Raw genomic sequence first — 20,706 nt, 5'->3', positions numbered from 1 at the left:
TTATTAGAACTGGAAGTCAAGTACATAGGTCCTGATAGATAGCGTTCAAGAGTCTTCTAGAAATGGGTACTAACGTAATAGGTACATTGCTTTTAATTTTTCAAAATTCCCTAGATGCTAAGAAAGTTCCATCAAATACTATTTTCCACTATTCAAGAAAGGAGCATGGCAGAAAGTGGGAAACCATTACAACTTGACATCTTTCACAGGAAAAATGCTGGAAGTTATTATTAAGGAGACTATGCCTGGGCACTTTAGAAAATTTCACTGCAATTGGGCAGAGTTAGCATGATTCTGGAGGGGGAAATTTGTGTTTGATAAATTAATTAAAATGTTTACAGGAAGTACTTGTGTTGTATGTAAAATTCAGGAAGGCAGTTGACGATATTTTACATAAAATATTATTACACAATATGAGAACCCATGGTATAGGAGATATTATTAGTACGGTTAGAGGATAGGTTAGGTAACAGGAAACAGAGTGAGAGTGTAAAGAGGCTTTTCTTTGAGCTGGCACCATGTAACTGGAGCACATGGAACAGTGTTGGAGCCTCAAAAGCTAGAAATCTGTCAATTACTCACATGAAGAATTGAAACTACAGCTGCTAAAATTGCTGAACCTTAGTTGTGAAGAGGACATGAAGAATCTGAAAAGGGATATAAATAAGTTAAGCGGGTAAAAAGTTAGTAGATGGAGTTCAATGTGAAAAAAAATGAAACTATCCACTTTGAGGAAGAATAGAACAGCAGCATTTATCAAAATGGACAGAGATCACAAAACTGAGGTACAGAGGGACCTGGTACATGAATTGCAAGAAGTTAGTATACAGTTACAGCAATAGATTAGAAAGGTAAATGGAATACTGTCACTTATAAAGAGGAATGTGAAATCAAAGTAAGAGCATTTTGTTAGCTGTACAGGGCATTGGTGAAACCACATTCAGTCTCATGTATATATATATATATATATATATATATATACACACACATATAAAATCGCATTCAAAGCAGTTCAACAAAAAAGTTTAGTTAGCCCCTTTTGTCCATGGAACTAGTTATCTTACGAGGGAAGGTTGGGCCTATATCCATTACAGTTTAGAAGAATGAGATCCTGAGGAAAATCGATAGGATGGCTGCTGAAAGGATATTGTCCGTCGTGAGAGAAAACCAGACCAAGGAACATAGCTTATAAGGGGGATCTTCTATTTAAAACAATTGAGAATTTTTGAAACAAAATCAAAACCAAAATTGCTGAAGGTGCACTGGACCTGAAACATTAACTGATTTCTCTCTACAGAGGCTGCCAGACCTGCTGAGGTTTTTCCAGCAATTTCTCTTTTGGTTTCATTTCTAATTTCCAGCATCTGCAGCTTTTTTTGAGAATTTTGTTTTCTTTCTCATGGAATATTGCGGAACTCTCATCTCCAGAGTGTAGGCAGAGTCACTGAATGTCTTTAAGATAGAGATACATATTTTTTGATTCTCTAGGGATTCAAAGAGTATCAAGGGTAGGCAGGCAAGTGGAGCATGTTTGATGGGCCAAATGACCTAACCCCACTCCAGGTCTTTTTTTTCCCCTGAATGAAGGTGTGCAGCCAGGTTTACAGACATCAGTTTGCTTATATCTGTTATAGTTTGGAAGAATGAGGGGAAGCACATCATCCTGAGGCTCATGACAGAGTGTGTACTGGAAGGATGCTTCCCTTATGAAAAAGCTTAAAATCGAGAACACAGTTTAAAAGGAAGGGATCTCCTATTTAAGTTGGAGATGAGTTTTTTTTTCCCTAAGGATTTTTTTTCCGGAATGATCTTCCTCAAAAAGCAGCGGGACGCAGGATTATTGAATATTTTTTTAAGTGGAAGTCAAAGGTTATATTCAGGTAGGCAAGGGAAGGTTGGGCCTATATCCATTACAGTTTAGAAGAATGAGATCCTGAGGAAAATCGATAGGATGGCTGCTGAAAGGATATTGTCCGTCGTGAGAGAAAACCAGATCAAGGAACATAGCTTATAAGGGGATCTTCTATTTAAAACAATTGAGAATTTTTGAAACAATCAAACCAGCCATGATTTAATCAGAGCAGATTTGAGGGGTCACATTTATTTCTGCACCTAATTTATATGTACACAGAACTGCTGCGGAAAGATCCCTGTTCCACAGATCAATCATCCCTTGAGAAATAAAAGTGAGCTCCAATTCTGTCCCTACACTTTTCATTTCACTAAGTGTCACATTTCTCTAGTATCAAATAAACCAGTATCAGCAAATAGAGAATGATTACCATAAATAAATCTAACAGCTTCATTAATGTCCTTCAGAAAGGAAGCATGTAATCCTTAGTCTTCTCACTCAATGTAAGACTGCAGTCCCACATCGTGACTTTTATCTGCTCTCACTCAGTTGTGTCACCATCTTCATAGAGCAACTAGGGATGGGTAATGAAAAACCATTTTGTCAGAATGCCAATGTAAATATTCACTTATTGGCAGTCTTGCAAGCTCCCAGTGCCCTTCATAATTCCAGTGGAATCAGATCATCTCTTAAGTGTATGCCTCTCTAATTTTAAGACCAAGAATAAAGTCTGCCCTATTATCTCAATCTACTTAAACCAGGAATCTTTCTTGTTCTCCTACTCTAGTCAGAATCTGCTTCATGAGGTAAATGCAAAAGTAATAAAACCACATACAATTACTGCAAATGAGGTTGCACCAGAATTTAATGGAATTTATTAGCTCTCAGATTAAAAAGGAATCAATCCCAGGTCATAGCTCCTGAGATTTGGAAATGCTCCATAAAAATGGCCTAATCTACAAATTAGGCCTCTCTCCATAGTTGTTTCCTGCAACAGGCATTAAAGGGAGGCATATAACACAAATGGGTGTGGCAGTGTATTATAATCCCAAGGCCTGGACTAATCTGCTCAAATCCCACCACAGCAGCAAGGAAAAAAAAACTGAAATTTAACTCATTAATAAATTTGGAACGAAATGGTGGCGCCATCTGGTTTACAAATGACATTCAGGTAGTTTCTTATCTGGTCTGATCATGCAGTTCCTGATCCATAGCAATGATGTTGATTCTTAACTACCCTCAAATATCATTGCAAACCACTTAGTTCAAAGGAAATTAGAAATGACTAACATAAGTGATTCTCATATCTACAGAATAAGTTTTTAAATGTTCCTGCGCCAACAGTGACACTATTATGGTTCACAACTTGTTTTTTATTTAAAAACTATTATTTCACCACTGATCCCACTTTTACAACAGTTTTCTTTAAAACTAACTCATGTGTATGGAATTCACAATAAGGCTATTTATTCTTTGACTTTAGCTACCCCCCAAAAAAGTGTAAACAAGCAACAATTAAGAGTCATTCATATTGACAGTGGACCAGAAACAATTATTTAATTGCTTGTTGTGCACGGTAGAGGTTAACAGGAATTTCCTCCATCAGTGACCATAAGCTGCAAAGCACTTTCAAATATCTTGCTGTCATAAAGCAAAAATAGAACTTTTTTTTTTAAAGTGGGACAAGAGATAACTATTAGCCAGAGTACCAGGGAAAACACAACTATTTTCTTCCAGGTGTTCTAGATGTGTCAAGACTACCTGATGGTGCAGACAGGTATTAACATTTCATCTAAAGTACAGCATTTCTGACACTGCAGTAGTCCTTCACTCAGCAAAGTACTGCTGATACTGGAAAACTGATACTGGGAATGGAAGGACTGTCCTATGATGGGAGATTGGCTCGACTGGGCCTGTATTCACAAAGAGTTTAGAAGAATGAAAAGGGGATCTAATTGAAGCATATAAAAGTCTGACAGGACTGGACATACCAGCTGATAGAGTGGATGTTTCCATTGGTTGGAGGTCAAGAATCAGGGACACAGTCCCAAATAGAGGATAGACCATTTATGACTGAAATGAGGAAAGGTTTATTCATTCAGAAGGTAGTAAACGTGTGAAATTCTGGACTACAGAATGCTGTGGAGGGCAAGTCTCTGAATATATTCAAGAGATTTTAAAGACTCAAGGGGTACAGGGAGAATGTGGAAATATGGCATTAAGATAGAGGTTCAAACATAAACCGGTTGAATGGTGGAATGGGCTAGAAAGGTTGAATGGCCCACTCCTGTTCCTAGTTTTTATGGTGTCAGCGCTGCTGGCAAGGCTAGTATTTGTTGCTCATCCCTAATTACCCTTAAGCTGAATGGCTTGCTGAACCATTTCAGAAGGCAGTTATGAATCAAATATATTGCTATGGGTCTGAAGTCTCATGTAGGCCAGGCCATGCAAGAATGGCCGATTTCCTTCCCTAAAAGGCATTAGTGAACCAGATGCATTTTTAGGAGCATGGTTGTGTGATCACTGGAATTCCAGATTTCAAACGTCATTATCCACTATTGAATTCAAACTTCACTGTCTGCCATGGCAGAATTCAAAACCATATCCCCAGAACATTAACCGGAGGTTCTGGATTTCTAGTCCATTGACATTATCACTTTGCCATCACTTCCCCTGTCTTAATTCCTCGAGCAACTCCCTCTCCACTCCCTCACTAGAGTATGCTGATGATAGGCCAGCAGCCTAAAGCATTTTACTCTTCTTTATCTCAATGGGTGCTACAAGATTTTTCCAGCCTTTTCTGACTACAGTCTTTTGTCAATAATCGTCCTAGAGTATGTACTAGATTATGTAATCAAGTTTCTTAAATGTGACTTAGTGCAATAACTTTCTAATTCAGAACATGTTTGTTGAAATATGCTTCACATACTATGCTTCAGACAGGGATGCAAGGGCTTGAGAGAAAGTCTGCCACCCCTACAGGAACGTTGAGATAAAATGGTCGATTTATTTCTCCAGAATTTGACAGATGCAAAAGGAGGGAGACTTAATGTAAATCAGATCTATTCCAATGTCTGCTCCTTTACTGAAATTATGTCCTCATGCAGCCATAAAAGAGATTATAATCCTTACATTAGTTGTGTTCCCATCCTTGGCATTCCATAAACTAGTGTTGCATCACTAAACAAAAACACGGAAGAATAAGTTTCAGCATGATCATCTTTTTAATGAACAATGCAAGACAAGGTATGCTGCAGTCTTATAAATTTAAATGCCTAGTCTTAATGACTAGAAGTACAATCTTGCAGTGTCCCATCAACAGTCTTGTAAAGACAGGATGGAGAACTCAGTTGAAATAATCTGGGAATGTGTTTAGTGATCTTTCCTCTTAGTTTCAGGTTATAATTTATACAATTACTGTAACTAAACTTTAAGCTGTAACAAGTTTAACCATCCTCAGTACAGATACTCTGCTAGATTAAAAAAATCACATTCAGGTTCAATTTATAATGCAGAAGCCCACTATTCATGACTTTTTAACACCTGGTCATACAATTGAAAAACATTATCAACTGTTTTCATTCATTCTTCTATTCACAAGACTAGTAGTACTGCCTGAGGAAGAGGTTTGGAACAGTGAAAAATTTTTCAAAATTATTTTAAAAGACAAGTAGTAACTGGAAATAAACCATTGTGTTTGAATGAGAAAGGGCCAGTCTGACCCATCACTGATCACACTAGCAATAGGTATAACCACTTGCAAAGCTAAAACATTTCAGTAGCCAGCATGGAGGAAGCTGAATATGACAGCTTCCATTTCGTACCTGTACATCTTTATAAATGAGGTAGCCTTGAATGCTACAATCAAAACAACAGTGCAGTGGCAACTTTTGATAAGGCCCATTCAATCCATCAAAATGTAGCATGATGTAAATTCTATCATAAACATTACACTCTGATTTCCATTTAAGAAGCATTTAATCTCCTTCAAAACTGTAAGTAATTTAGTATGATAGCATCTCAATTGTTCAAAGAAAATTGACTGTGAATGTTCTCTCTTTATGACAGTCTGTTCTGTATGTTTACATCCGTGTGGGACTGGATGGAAAATGAAGAGGAAATGTCTCGCCCAAATCTTTAATTTCTGGAACGACATTGTTAGATAGAGAAAATACTGAAAGGTTAACAGATAGGACTAGCTATCTACCAATATCTGCCTATTAATGTTGTAGTCGCTAATTGATATGTAAATTGATAATTTTGTTTACTTTTTGACCCAGACAATAATATCCTGGTGTGGTTCTCCAATTAAAAACTCCAAATCATGATTCAAGTGTGTCCTCCCAAATCGATCTAAACCCAAAGCTCAATTGAATGGAGCCTAAATCTGTCACATTATTAAACAGAAGAACCACAAACATCACAATCAGAATTAGCAATTAAACTTTCAGTAAATTCCAAAATCCATAATGTTTGTTGCATCACATTACATAAATTCACAAAATTGGTTAATATGATTGCTGTACTTCCAAAAGTAGATAGTTATAGGTTTAGTGCAATATATTAATTTCACAAACTTTTATTAACCCAACTTCAGACAATGAACTGTTTCATAATGAACATAATCAGAAATTATTCCTCATTGTCTAGTTTCACAAATCATTGAGGAAACTTGTTGATATTTAAAGGTCAAACAAAACAAAATTAAATCTTGAACATTCATCATTATGATCTTCAAAGCATGGCAAACTTTTGAAATGCATTTTCTTGAAGTATCAGTTGGCGGGATGTTATAAATTAGCTTTTGTAGATGGACCTTCGGCAAAAATCCTTTCACTTCAGACCAAGCATGTTAAACCTTGTTGAGATCCAGCCGGCAGAGGAAGGGGGAATAATAGGAACCAAGGTACAGGTAACCATCATGCTCATCTGCCTCACTAACTGCAGGCACCACCACTCCATGGGGATCATGGAAGCTCCTGTTGATGGATCCATCCTCATTTAGCTCCAATACAAGGCCATACTTGGGTACAAACTTCATTGTCATCTCCTGACTGAACAGCTAAAAAGGGTACAAATCACAAACACAGTAAGGACTGTTAGGCATTTACAAGAGAAAAAGTGGAAGATAACAGTCACTCCTTTTGATCTGCAAAAGTGACCTGTGAATACATTAACATCGGACAGAACAAAAAAAACCAGAAATATAGTACCAATTTTTGTTTTTATTTGAATTGGTCAGTGACCATGTAGATATTGTTGATCCAAACAAAGCTAGTAGATAGAACATCACTATCAGAGGAGGTATCTGGGGCGTACGAGGAGGTGAAGAAAGCCATCTTAAGTGCACATGAGCTTGTGCCAGAAGCCTACAGGCAATGTTTCAGGAATCTAAGGAGCGACCCTGATCAAACATACATTGAGTTTCCTGAAGAAGGGCTTTATGCCCGAAACGTCGATTCTCCTGTTCCTTGGATGCTGCCTGACCTGCTGCGCTTTTCCAGCAACACATTTTCAGCTCTGATCTCCAGCATCTGCAGCCCTCACTTTCTCCTTTAAAAGGATCAAACAAAGCAATTTTGATAGGTGCATAAAGGCATTAAAAATAGATCAAACATATGACACTCTTAGAGAGACGATTACAGGGGAACCTCAATCATCCAAACTTGATGGGCAGGCACTATTTCGTTCGGATAATCGATTATTCGGTTAATCGATTAAATGCCTTTCCTCTGGAGCTCGGAGTTTTTAAAATGTCTGCTCCCTGTTCAGGAGACTAGCAGCAGCACACAGCGTGGAGACCCCGCCCCCAACCCCGGGCAACACCTCTCCCCACCCCCAAAACTACACCCCCCCCCCAACACTACCCCAAACTTGTGCAACACCGCCCAAACCCTGTCCAACACTGCCTCCCACCCCCTCTCCTGGGGCAGCTGGACTGGACTCCAACAAGACTGCTGCAGTTACCTTTATTGGGTAAGTCTCCAAATAGCGCACACACACGCAGCCACAGCCACACACACAACTATTTACTGCAACTTTTAGACAGGTTCCACCTTTGCCCTGTACAGAACAATGTTGGAGAGGTTATGTGGGAAGGGGGGTTTAGGGTACATGGCTGTGTAGAACTTGAGAGAAAGTGTGGAGAGAGAGAGAGGGCGGGCAGTCAGTCAGTCAATCATTTGGAGACGATGCCTGTTTAATCACTATAAACAAAAGACACGATCACTGTTGGAAACACGTCTTTGATATAATGTTCCCATCGGGACCTCAAGATCTCCTTCGGATAATCGGTACTCAGATAATTGAGATTCCTCTGAATTTTGAAGGAGTTCAAAAATTCATTTCCTGAAATAGTTCATGTGGAAGTCATGTGAAAGAACAGAATTACAATGGCAAGATTAGCTACTGAAATGGCTGACGATGAGTTGGTTCATAAATCAAAGTTTGGCTTTCAACATCAATTTCGATCAGTGAGGGATAGAAATTGGGGAAAAAGAGAAATCCTCAAGTGGTAGGGGAAAGGTAGGTCTCAGTGAAGATAGTAAAGATAGCTAACCACAGGGTAAAAAGGAAACCCATGCAGGGGAAACAGAAGTTTAAAAACTCCAGTGTTTTCTATGCAACAAAGTAGGCCACAAGAAATCATAGTGTTGGTGGGTTAGAAAAAAAAAGTGGGAAGCCAGATGTAGGAAAACAGGATAAGCCAGTAAATTTTGTTGAAGTGGTAAAGGAAGGCACCGAGGAGGCTAAAAAGCTGCAGCAGAATATCCAACCTGATTAGAGGATGGTTAAGGAGGAAGTGCCAGATCATCTTAAACCATTTACGTGCCAATGCAATTAAACCTTACCTTCGCAAGGAGCAGCAGGTAAAGAAGTTATAGTATTAAGAGATACGGGTTCATGTCAATCATTGATGTTGGGAGATGAGGAGATATGTAACTCAGAAGGACTAATCCCAGAAAAAGTGCCAATACGTGGAATTCACAGTGAGACAAGAAGTGCTCAGTTATATAAAGTGAGGTTAAGACTGTCCAGTGGAAAGTGGAAAAGTCAGGGTAAGAGTATTGGAAGGACTCTTGGCTCCAGGAATACAAGTTGTCCTTGCTAATGAGTACAGCCTACTGTGGTCAAAAAGCCAGTGTGAAAATCAGGCAACTGAGGTATTACAGGAAGCATATGCTGAGATTTTTCTTGACTGTGTAGTAACAAGTTCACAAAGTCACCAAATGAAACAAGAGGAGAAACCAAAGAATACAGAGAAGGAAGTTGAAATAGAATTATCGGAGACCACATTTGAATAAATGGCTGAGACAAAACAGCTGCTGGTGGAGGACAAAGTGGATAGTTTTAGTTCAGAGAAATTAACTGAGTTATAACAGAAAGACAACAGACTGAAACAATGGTATCAAAAAGCATACACGGAAGAAGAACCTGAAGAATCTGAGTGCTACTATCTTAAAAATTATGTCTTAATGAGGAAATGGAGACCATGATATATTCAGGCAGATGAAAAACAGGCAGAAGTTCATCAAGTCATATTCCCAGAGGATTACAGAAAGGTGGTGTTGTGGATAGCGCTTGAACTACCAGTAGGAGGTCATTTAGGAGAAATAAAAACGCAAGCTAAAATATAAGAACATTTTTACTAGCCTGGACTGCACAAGGATGCAGTTGAATTTTGCCAGACATGTTAAATACATCAGGTCATTGGAAAACCCCCTATGCTCCTGGATCAATGAATTCGACACATTTTGCAACATTGAACATTTCTTCCACCGCCTCCGGGTTTACTTTTCCCACCAGGACTCCCACCCACCCTCGGAGGACCCCTTCTCCCACCTACAGCACACCCCATCCACCTGGACAGCCCGGGCTGGTCTGTGATATGCCCTTGATCTCTTCATCTCCAGCTGCCGCTGGGACATAGACCGCCTCAACCTGTCCACCCTCCTCACGCACTCCAACCTCTCACTCTCACAACGTGCAGCCCTCCGCTTCAACTCCAACCTCACCATCAAACCTGCAGATAGGGAGGGCACAGTGGTAGTTTGGCACATTGTCCTCTATACTACTGAAGCCAGGCACCAACTCAGATACATCCTCCTCATGCCCCCTCGACCACGATCTCACCCCCTCCATCACCAAACCATCATCTCTCAGACTATTCGCGACATCATCACCTCTGGGGACCTCCCATTCACAGCCTCCAACCTTAGTCTGGGAACCCTGCACCACCGAGTTCTACCAACTACCCAAAATCCACAAACCTGACTTCCCTAGTCGACCCATTGTCACAGTCTACTCCTGCCCCACCAAACTTATCACTGCATACTTTTGACAGCGTCCTGTCCCCCTCAGTCCAGGAACTCCCCACCTATGTTTGGAACACCACCTCCACCTCCTCCTTGACTTTCAATTTGCCAGTCCCCAATGCCTTATCTTCACCTTGGACATCTAGTCCCTGTACACATCCATACGCCATGACGAAGGCCTCCAAGCCATCTGTTTCTTCCTCTCACATCGACCTAACTAGTAGCCTTCCACCAACACACTCATTCGACTGGCTGAACTGGTCCTCACCCTCAACAACTTCTCCTTCCAATCCTCCAGACTAAAGGGATAGCCATGGACACCTGCATGGGCCCCAGCTACGCCTGCCTCTTCGTCGGGTAAATGGAACAGTCCATCTTCTGTAGCTACACCGGCGCCATTCCCTTTCATTTCCTCCGCTACATCAATAACTCCCACGAGGAGGTTGAACAGTTCATCAACTTCACAAACACTTTCCACCCCAATCTTAAGTTCACCTGGAGCATCTCAGGCACTTCTCCCCCCTTCCTGGACCTCTCCATTTCCACTTCCGTTTCCGGCAACCGACTCAACACTGATATCTACTACAAACCCACGGACTCTCACAGCTACCTGGACTACACCTCCTCCACCCTGCCTCCTGTAAAAACACTATCCCTTATTCCCAATTCCTCCACCACATCTGTTCCCAGGAAGACCAATTCCACCACAGAACATTCCAGATGGCCTCCTCCTTCAAAGACCGCAATTTCCCCTCCCACATGGTCAATGATGCCCTCCAGCACATCTCCTCCACATCCCACACCTCACCTGGGTCCTCACCTTCCACCCCACCAACCTCCAGATACACCGCATCATCCTCTGCCATTTCCATTACCTACAAACAGACCCCACTCCATAGATATATTCCCCTCCCCGACCCTATCTGCATTTCAGAGAGACCATTCTCTCCGTGACTCCCTTGTCAGGTCCATGTCCCCCACTAACCCACCGTCCCCTCCCGGCACCTTCCCCTGCCATTGTAAGGCCTGCATCCACGTTTGCCCGCTCATCACAGTCCAGTGCGGGTGTCCTGGAGATGTTCTCTGAAACAATCTGCAAGTTGGCGTCCTGTCTCCCCAATGTAGAGGAGACCACATCGGGTGTAACGAATGCAGTAGATGATGTATGTGGAAGTACAGGTAAATTTCTGTGGGATATGGAAGAATCCTTTGGGGTCTTAGAACATATGTCCTAAGACCAAGACCCCAAAGGATTCTTCCATATCCCACAGAAATTTACCTGTATTCCACATACATCATCTACTGCATTCGTTACACCCGATGTGGTCTCCTCTACATTGGGGAGACAGGACGCCAACTTGCAGATTGTTTCAGAGAACATCTCCAGAACACCCGCACTAACCAACCCCAACCACCCTGTGGCCGAACACTTCAGCTCCTCCTCCCATTCCCCCAAGGACATGCAGATCCTAGGCCTCCTCTACGGTCTAACCCTCACCAACCAATGCCTGGAGGAAGAACGCCTCATCTTCTGCCTGGGGACTCTCCAAGGACATGGGGTCAATGTGAATTTCATCAGGTTCCCATTTCCCCTCCTCCCACCTTATCCCAGTCCTATCCTTCCAACTCAACACCGCCCTCGAACGGTCCTACATGTCCATCTTCCTTCCCACCTATCACTTTCACCCCCACCTTCATCTGCCCATCATATTCTCAGCTACCTTCCCCCCCCAGTCCCACACCCCTTCCATTTATCTCTCTGCCCCCTTGGCCCATTAGCTTCTTTCCTGATGAAGAGCTTACACCCGAAATGGCAACTCTTCTGCTCCTCAGATGCTGCATGACCTGCTCTTTTGCAGCACCACACTCTTAGACTCTGATCTCCAAACATCTACAATCCTCCCTTTCTCCTAATAATTGGAAAATGACAAGCAGTAATAAAACCCACACCTTTCATACCCATTCCTACATTTGAGGAACCTTTTACAAGAGTCTTAATTGATTGCATAAGACCCCTACCTAAAACAAAAAGTAGGAATCAGTATGTGTTGACAATAACAGATGTGTCCACTGGATTTCCAGGGGCCATTCTATTACACAATATCACAGCAAAAGGATTTTAAAAGAGTTACTCAAATTTAACACTAGATATGGACTAACCACAGAGATATAATCAGATCAAGGGTCAAATTTTACATCAAAATTATTCAAGTAAGTTATGGACTGCTTAGGAATAAAATGATTCAAGTCCATTGTGTACCTTCCAAAATCACAGGGAGCACTAGAAAGGTGGCAGATGTTAAAGACCTTGTTCAGGGCTTTAGCCAAGACTATCTAGGTGATTAGGAATAAAATAATTCTGTTTATACTTTATTTGTACCATTAAAGACGCACCAAATGAATCAAACAAATTCAGTCCATTTGCATTAGAATTTGGGCATGAAGTGAGAGGACCACTAAAATTGATTAAGGAGAAATTGGTGAGTGTGAAGAACAAAGTTCAGAGGATTCTGAATTGAACATTCCTCAAACTAAATTGGACAATGAGCAAGTTGTCAGAAATTGGGATAAATTGAGTTACCTTCCAGAGGAAACTCAAAATGACCTGAAAGAGTCATTTTGGAAATGTGGAAATATGTGGGAATAAGCTGGGAAATACTAATCTAATTATGCATGATGTAGAAAAAGAAATGCTGTTCCAATTAAGCAACATCCTTATAAACTTAATCCCCTAAAATTGGCACCAGTTAAAAAAGAGATTAAACATATGCTCCAAGATGACATAATCAAAGTGAGTTGTAGTGATTGGAGCTCACCCACAGTAACAGTGCCAAATGTGTAGACTATTGCAAAGTCAATGCAGTTACAAAGTCTGATTCCACATTTGGAAGACTACATTGAAAAGGTGGGGCAAGCAACATATATTTTTAAATTGGACTTACTTAGAGGATATTGGCAGGTACCTTTATCCGAAAGAGCGAAGATAACTACAGCTTTTGGATCACCAAATGTACTGTATCAATTTAAAGTCATGTCATTTGATACGAAAAAATGTGTCAGCGACATTTCAAAGACTAATCAATAAAGTCATTTCTGGATTACCCAATTGTGTGGTATACATAGATGATGGGGTGATTTTTAGTTACACATTGAAGGAACATTTGCAACATTTATGGGAATTATTCAATCAACTTCAGGAGGCAGGCTTGATGATAAACCTAGCTAAGAATGAATTCACCAAAGCCTGCATCACATTCCAGACATGGACAGATAGCGCCACAGAATGTGAAAATATATGTTATCGGGGGGGTTCCCCATACCACTGATGAGACAACATTACTACAATTCTTGGGATTGAGTGGGTTTTATTGGAAATTCATACCAAATTTTAGCAGCGTGGCTGCTCCACTTACTGAATTACTTAAGAAAATCAGGAAGTTTCAGTGGATGGCAGATTGTTGGAAGGCATTTGACAGCTGAAAGCTATGTTAACCACTGCCCCAGTATTAGCCACACCTAAGTACGCAAAGCCATTCAAGACTGTTTTGATGCAAGTGATGTGGGTGTTGGTGCTGTACTGTAACAAGAAGATGACCAGAAGATAGAAAGACCTATTGGATATTTCTCCAGGAAACTGAACTGAATCAGCAGAAATATTCGACAATTGAGACGACTTTGAGCTTGGTGTTGGTGTTACAACATTTCAACATTTATGTTGCCAATATGGTGCCATAACCCATTAAGGGTTTTGAGAAATTTAAGGACAAAAAAATGCCAGACTGTTTAGATGGAGCTTGTTATTGCAGCCATTAAATTTGAAAAATATGCACGTGGCAGGACGAGAAAACGTAATTGCCGCCACATTGTCGAGACCTGGATGAATAAACTAAGGCGTTTGGTGGCAGGAGTTAACAGACTGAAATAAAACATAGTAGTGCATGTTTGCATGGTTGTAGTTAATGTAATGTATATGTATTGTAGTGTACTAACAGGGTAAGTCTAAGGGATTTAAAATGAAGCCATCTTTGTACATTTATGGTTCATTTCTTAAGGGGTGATGATGCTTTAAAAGGTTATTTTGTCCTTTTTTTTCTCAAGAGAGGTTGTAAAGGTAGAAGTGCTGAAATGCCAGGGCAAGAGCCTAGTTTAACAATGGCAGAGGAGTGGTCAGTTCTTCTCGTCCAGGTTTTTTACTAGTTTCTGTTAATTGTAACAATGAGGAGCTGCAGCAATGCAGAGAAAACTTCCAAGCTTCAGCAGATAGTTCCTGACTGGCTTTCTCTCCAAAGTCTCTTTGGAAATTGTTTCCTCCTGCCTGTAAGAACCTGAGTTTGAATTTACCTTTTGCCAAGGCGTGTGTTTATGGGATGTTATGGGAATTGGAACAGCTCCTTAGCTAAATTGCTATATCAGGTCGGTTGGGTTTTCAAATAGTTAAGTTATTCTACATTCTGCTCACTTTTGTTCATATTTCAACTGTAGTGTTTAAATAAATTCTGTTTGCTTAAAACCGAGTGGTTTGACTCACTCCTGCATCACTCCTGGAATATCCACTTCACATCTGCCTTTAAAATAAGAAGTAGTTGGGGTCTAGGCTACCTTTTAAAATACTGTGAGGTCTGGCCTGGTCCATAACAGTCTCTCAGAACAACATGAATTGAAGCTGAAACTGGTTCAAGCTGTGTAACTGCATCAAGGAAGAAGGCAAACATATTGCTGATGCAAAAATGGATGGAAAGGTCGAGAGAGGGACACAAACAGTTTGCAGAGAGATATTGATAGAATCCCTGTGGTGTGGAAGCAGGCCATTCCGTTCATTGAGTCTACACTAACCCTCTGAACAGCATCCGCCCAATCCAAAAAATGGATGTGAGAAACGTTGGATCAGCTGTGATCTCACTGAATGGCCAAGCAGCCTTGAGGACTGAACAAACTACTTCTGTTCTATTTCTTTATCATTTCATGGAAGGCAGTTCACAGAAGGTCCACTAGGACGATCCCCAGTATGGAATGAGTGTTTTATGAGTGAAGGCTAAACAGATTGGGACGCTACTCTCTGGAGTTTAGAAGAATGAGAGGCAATCTCATTGAGACATATAGAATTCTAAAGAGGCTTTACAGGGTAAATGCCAGAGAGGATATTCCCCCTTTGGCCCCTAGGGCCAAAGGACAGTGTCTCTGAATAAAGCAGCACCAATTTAAGGTTGGGAGAGAGGAACTTCTCATCTCAGATGGTTGGGTTTTTTGAAACTCCTTGCCACAGCCAGCTTTAGGGGCAGAGACCTTGGGTATATCTAAGTTTAAGGTGGATAGATACTTTATCAGTGGGAGAATTAATGGTTACAGGGAAATGGTAGGAGTCAGATCAGCCATAATCCTACTGAATGGTGGAGCAGGCTTGAGGAGGCAAATGGTTTACTCCTGTTCCTATTTCTTATGTTCTAATCAACAGTGGATCAGTGATACACTCTCACCTCAGAGCAAGGAGGATTTCGATTGGTCATCTTCACAGGCTCGAGCCTGTAATTCAGGTTGAAATTCTCACTGCAGTATTGATAAGGTGCTACTTTTCAGGTAAAACATTAAACTGAGACCCCACCTCTGGCAAATGTAATACAATTCAAAGAACAGGGAGATATTGGTCAATATGTAGCCCCCAAACAATGTCACTGAAATAAATTACCTGATCATTACCAGCTTATAATTTGTGGGACTTTTATTCAAATTAGATGTCATGCTTCCTATATTATTACACCTCAAAAAAAGTACTTCACTAAAAATCTCTTCGGAACATTGAGGCATTATATAACTGCAAGTGTGTTTTTTTAAAAATAACTTTGCACTGCATCAGAATGTACATTTATTCACAGAATGATTTATGATGTAAGTGTACTGCCCCTTACAGCTCATCTCAGTCATAACACAGCTAAATCACAGCATCACCCACTTCAGAAACAACTTCGCCTCCCTTCACCCAAAGGATTATGTTTGGAGTTGGCCAGCTTCCTTTCCTAATACTTGTCCAGAAATACTTACTGGACAGTGCAGCAAGTTGCAAAAGATACTGATTATAGTAAGTCAGTGAACAAAACAGTAGTAGATGGAGTATAATTAGGAAATTGTTTTGTCGCCCACTTTGGAAATAAGATAGATAGATTACATCTGAAATGGCAAGAAGCTGTCAATTATGGCAGTACAAAGATTTATGAGCCTAAATACAGAAGCCATTAAAAGCTGACAAACTGGGGGAAAATAATGATGAAGCTAATTGACATTGGCCTTTATCTTAATGGGTGTAACATACAAAAGGATTGGTGCTAAGTTGCATTTATACAAGCCTGGATATGATCCTATTCAGCTTTCATTTCTGGGCAATGTATTTTAGGATGAATATACCTGCTTTGGAAGGGATGCAGCTCAAGACTCACCAAAATGATGCTGTGGCTATAATACTTAAATTAAGCTACATTCATAATGCATTTTCTTGCATTTGAAATATGGAAGGGGGTCACTCAAATTAACCATTACTAGAGTCGACAAACTTGCCACAGAAATGTTCTGGCATGTAAGATACTTATGGGCGTTGTCTTTGCTTCCTTCCAGGAATACAAGTTAGGAACCAAAATTAAAAACCTGCTCAGTTGAAAGGTTCCATAGCACTGCACAAATTTCACAAACACAGCTAAACTAGGAAATAACATCTGAATGTCCTGTACCTATCTTGTGTAGTGTTTTTGATCCATTGTAACTTTTCTGTATTGCAAGCCAACAATGAAGTATTTCCTACCTTGAAAATCAAATTCTTAAGCCAAGGCCTTGGAGCAAGGAAATCCATCATAGAAAAGCCAGGATTTGGGCGTAGTACTGCCATGCCAACCCAATAGCCTCCTGAACTACTTGGTCGGATATTGTCAGGAAACCCAGGAAGATTGTCAAAGAATATATCATGTCCTCCTTTTCTTAATCCAGAGATGTGGTATCTGGCAAGGACACAAAGTTTGAGTGACAAATCATTATCTCTTCATTCAGTTTATATTTCTTTTCACTTTGCACTTGTCCATGCTTAACTGGTGCTACTATCACCTGAACAAAATACCTAAAGAATTGTAGATGCTGAAAATCAGTAACAAAAACAGAAATTGCTAGAAAAATTCAACAGGTCTTGCAGCATCTGTGGAAACAAATCAGTGTTAAAGTTTCAGGTTCAGTGACCCTTCTTCGGAATGTTCTCAGAAGAATGTTAAACACCAAAAAAAACTCAAATTCTCAAGTCAGTGTTAAGACATCATTAGAGAAGAGTTAAAATTATTCTCCACATGGCTTTATTCTGTACTTGACCTGGAAATACTTTGAAGCAGATGCTAAATTGTTTTTATAAAGTAAGTTAATGGTGCATGGAGATTGGCCTGTCTCTGTGCTGTAAGTTCATTTATGTACTGAAATGTGCATGTGTTTCAAAGTACTGACACATTTCAAGTATCAAAGTATAATGGAATCAATGTAACACACTGAATGGTTCCTATAAATTATAAGAATAAAATGGAAACACATCAACATAATAATATCTGATTATCCTTGTGGTTAAGCTGATTGTCAGTCTTGTCAGAGCACAGCGAACTGCAGCACTTTGTGCTTGCTCCAGTTTAGGGTGTCATTTTATATTTGGGACATGCCAACTATGAGAAACTAAAAGCTCATTTCCTTATTGCAGCTGAAGTAATTGGCAGGAAATTACTGAAATTACTGATTTTGTATGCTTAACTTTTTAAACAAAAACTCACTTTATGAATTGTCCCTAGACAGGAAAAGAATAGGACATCACACAGCAATTTGTTCTTGTTACAAGGACAACAAACAACATAAAATGTGCCATACTGCACTCTACTGGAAAGACTCAATACTTCTCATGTGCAACAACAGCTTAAAACAAGTTCCACTTAATGCACATACAAGTTGTCACTGTATCTTTGTCACAGAGTTATAGCGCTGATTAGTTATGATTGATTAGATGTGGAAAATGTTATCAATTCTGGCAACCTGATTTGTCACAAAGTTATTAAACCCATCGACTTTAGCACTTTACAGGGTAAACCTTTTACATTGTTTCCTTCTCTTTCCTTCCCTGCTCTCAATATCCTGTTAATCTAAATATTTTATTTTGACTGGAAGATTAGGTTTGTATTGTTTAATCTACAATGAGGTAGATGTAGGCATAGATAACAAATACTCAATCCTAAATATGGTTTGGATAGCCTGAAAGCTGAGAGAGAGGACCTTTCTAAAATACTTTGCTGCACACTGGCCTGAGAACTTTCTCCAGACCTTTGTTTTATCTCAGAGATTACATGGCATACCGGGCTTGGGAAAGGTGGAAGCATGACATCCATCAGCCTTAAGTCAACCTGCAGAAGGGGGGGGGGGGCTTGATGAGTTGGCTGCTCTTTACTTCCTTATCAGTTTCAAATGTAACAAAGCAACACTGTTGGTGCCCTTAACCTGTAGGACTGCAGCAATTTAATGTCTACCAACTTCTCCATGGCAATTAGGAGTGGGCTGGAAGTATTGACTTAGCCAATGACGGCCAGCTTATATGAAGGAATAAAGCAAAACTAAGAACTAAATTTAAAGACAAGACCTCAAAAATTATGATCACTGGATTATTAGTGAAATCATGTCCAAATTGGTCTGCAGATAAACAAATAAGGGACATGAAACATGGTCAAAAGTGTGAAGTAGGAGAAAGGTGCTCCATTTAGTCAGATACTGTTACCAGCATTTCACCAGGACTGAAATGTACAGTTGGAATGAGTTCAACTCGAACTACACTGTCCTGATGACAAGGATAAATAAAGGTTGTGGTAGATGCTCTAGACTTGTAAATGGGTGAAGTGTTCATGGAGTAAAGTTAGCATAAATGATAATTCAAGACGTAACCAAAAAGGAAAAGTTTGGAGTAACAGCCAGAAATTGTGCTTAGGTGCTACGGATAAAATGAAATCAAAAGATATTAAATAATTAATCAAGAAATGAGAAATAAGAAAAATGTCAGTAAAATATTAGAGCAAAAGGACAGGTTAGTGTTTGTCTTAAAAGTGCTCTTTGCATAAGGAACAAATTGAATTTCAGGTGCAAATTCTAATATGGTAGCCATTACAGATTCATGGCTGAAAGACTGTCAGGGTGGTAAATTTATAAAAGAGGTTGAGTAACGTTTACCATTAAGGAAGATAACAAAGGACATGAGAGGCATGCAGGAAGGGAAGATTTGACGGGTAAAATCAATGAATACAAAAGTATACAAATACTCACTTGGTAGTAAAGCTTTTCACTGTTGTTGAAAAGAAATACATTTGTGAAAGCATTTTACAATGCACTCATCATGACAATTCATGACAATGGATAATGATGACAGTTAATTTCCAAAATGCTTCGCAATCATTAACTGATACATTCTCCATGGCAACCTCTCTTTGAATCAGCGTCTACTTGTCAACCAATCAGAACTCTTCCCTTGTACAGTATAAACATCACTTGAACACAGAAAGATTGAACACAGAAATATTTAAGACTGTATCAGCAGTTGTGTTTGGACTCTTGTGCCAACTGTTACACAGTAACTTGCTTACATTAAACAAGTTTGCTCTTGTGGCAGTGGTACTGTCCCTAACTCTAAAACCAGGAGACCTGGACTCAAATCTAACCTGTCCCAGAGATGTGCAATACTGTTTCTGAACAGTTAGTTTAGAAAATATCTGCAGCAATGGTAGCACAATTTTAATAGGGATTTCAACTTTCTTATTAGTTAGTGATAAGCAGATTAGCATATGTCAGAAAACTGGTGAATTTCTTGAGTACATTCACAATAGTAACTTGTACAATATGGCCTAGAATGAACAAAAGGGTATGCCATAAAGACTTAGTAAAATGCCTCACAGTGCACAGACATTCATTGAATAGTGATTACAACATCAAGCTCAAGTTTTAAAGGGTAAAATACTCAACAGCCAGTAAAATGCTACACTTAAGGAAAACTGAATTCAATGCAATGATAGAGAAACTGGATGCAGTGAAGTGTAAATGTGATAACCGATAAAACGGTAGAAATCAGTGGACAGTGTTAAAGAAAGAACTTAATTTGATTCAAATGAAATTATTCTCTTAAGGAGTTTACTTGACAAAATTGTCAACCATGAATCACTAAAGAGGCAAGAGTCAACCTAAACCCAACAAAACAAAATCACAGATCCTGATTAATACGATAGATGCAAAGAATGACAAAGGGGGACAAAGCTGTAAAAAATAAGGAAAAGAAATGTGCAAAGTGCATCAGAACAAATAGCATTTTTTCATACTAATTATTCATTTCAATTCAAATCCAAAAGTAATTGAAAATCTTCAGGTTGGAAAGAATTAAAGCGCAATGTTACAAAAAGTCAAATTCTGAAGTACTTAAAATGAATGCTATGGAATTTTGAAAAGCTCTTAAAGAAGGAAGACAGTTGGAATCATGTCAACTATTCCTATTGTGCAATAGTAATC

At 39.7% G+C, this 20,706-nt stretch overlaps 1 protein-coding gene across 2 annotated transcripts in view; it reads right to left on the bottom strand.

The window, feature by feature from the left end:
* Positions 1-5,057: 5,057 nt before the first annotated feature.
* Positions 5,058-20,706, bottom strand: part of apmap (adipocyte plasma membrane associated protein) — a 45,117-nt gene continuing 29,468 nt past the window's right edge. Inside the window, exons 8-9 of one of the 2 annotated variants that reach the window (XM_043696435.2) lie at positions 16,955-17,147; positions 5,058-6,914 (exon numbers count right to left, since the gene is read on the bottom strand). In XM_043696435.2, the coding sequence (XP_043552370.1) occupies positions 6,705-6,914; positions 16,955-17,147 (403 nt within the window). In that variant the 3' untranslated portion in view covers positions 5,058-6,704. Of the gene's footprint in view, positions 6,915-6,970; positions 7,406-16,954; positions 17,148-20,706 lie in introns of those variants that run through there. The other variant, XM_087991564.1, reaches the window with a different exon arrangement.

The sequence above is a fragment of the Chiloscyllium plagiosum genome, unplaced genomic scaffold, assembly GCF_037043375.1.
Source record: "Chiloscyllium plagiosum isolate Xiang-an unplaced genomic scaffold, Cpla_swu_hap1 HiC_scaffold_10, whole genome shotgun sequence".
NCBI classification, from domain to species: domain Eukaryota; kingdom Metazoa; phylum Chordata; class Chondrichthyes; order Orectolobiformes; family Hemiscylliidae; genus Chiloscyllium; species Chiloscyllium plagiosum.
Note: the sequence above shows the minus strand (reverse complement) of the source record. Positions and strands in the feature narration are given on the sequence as shown.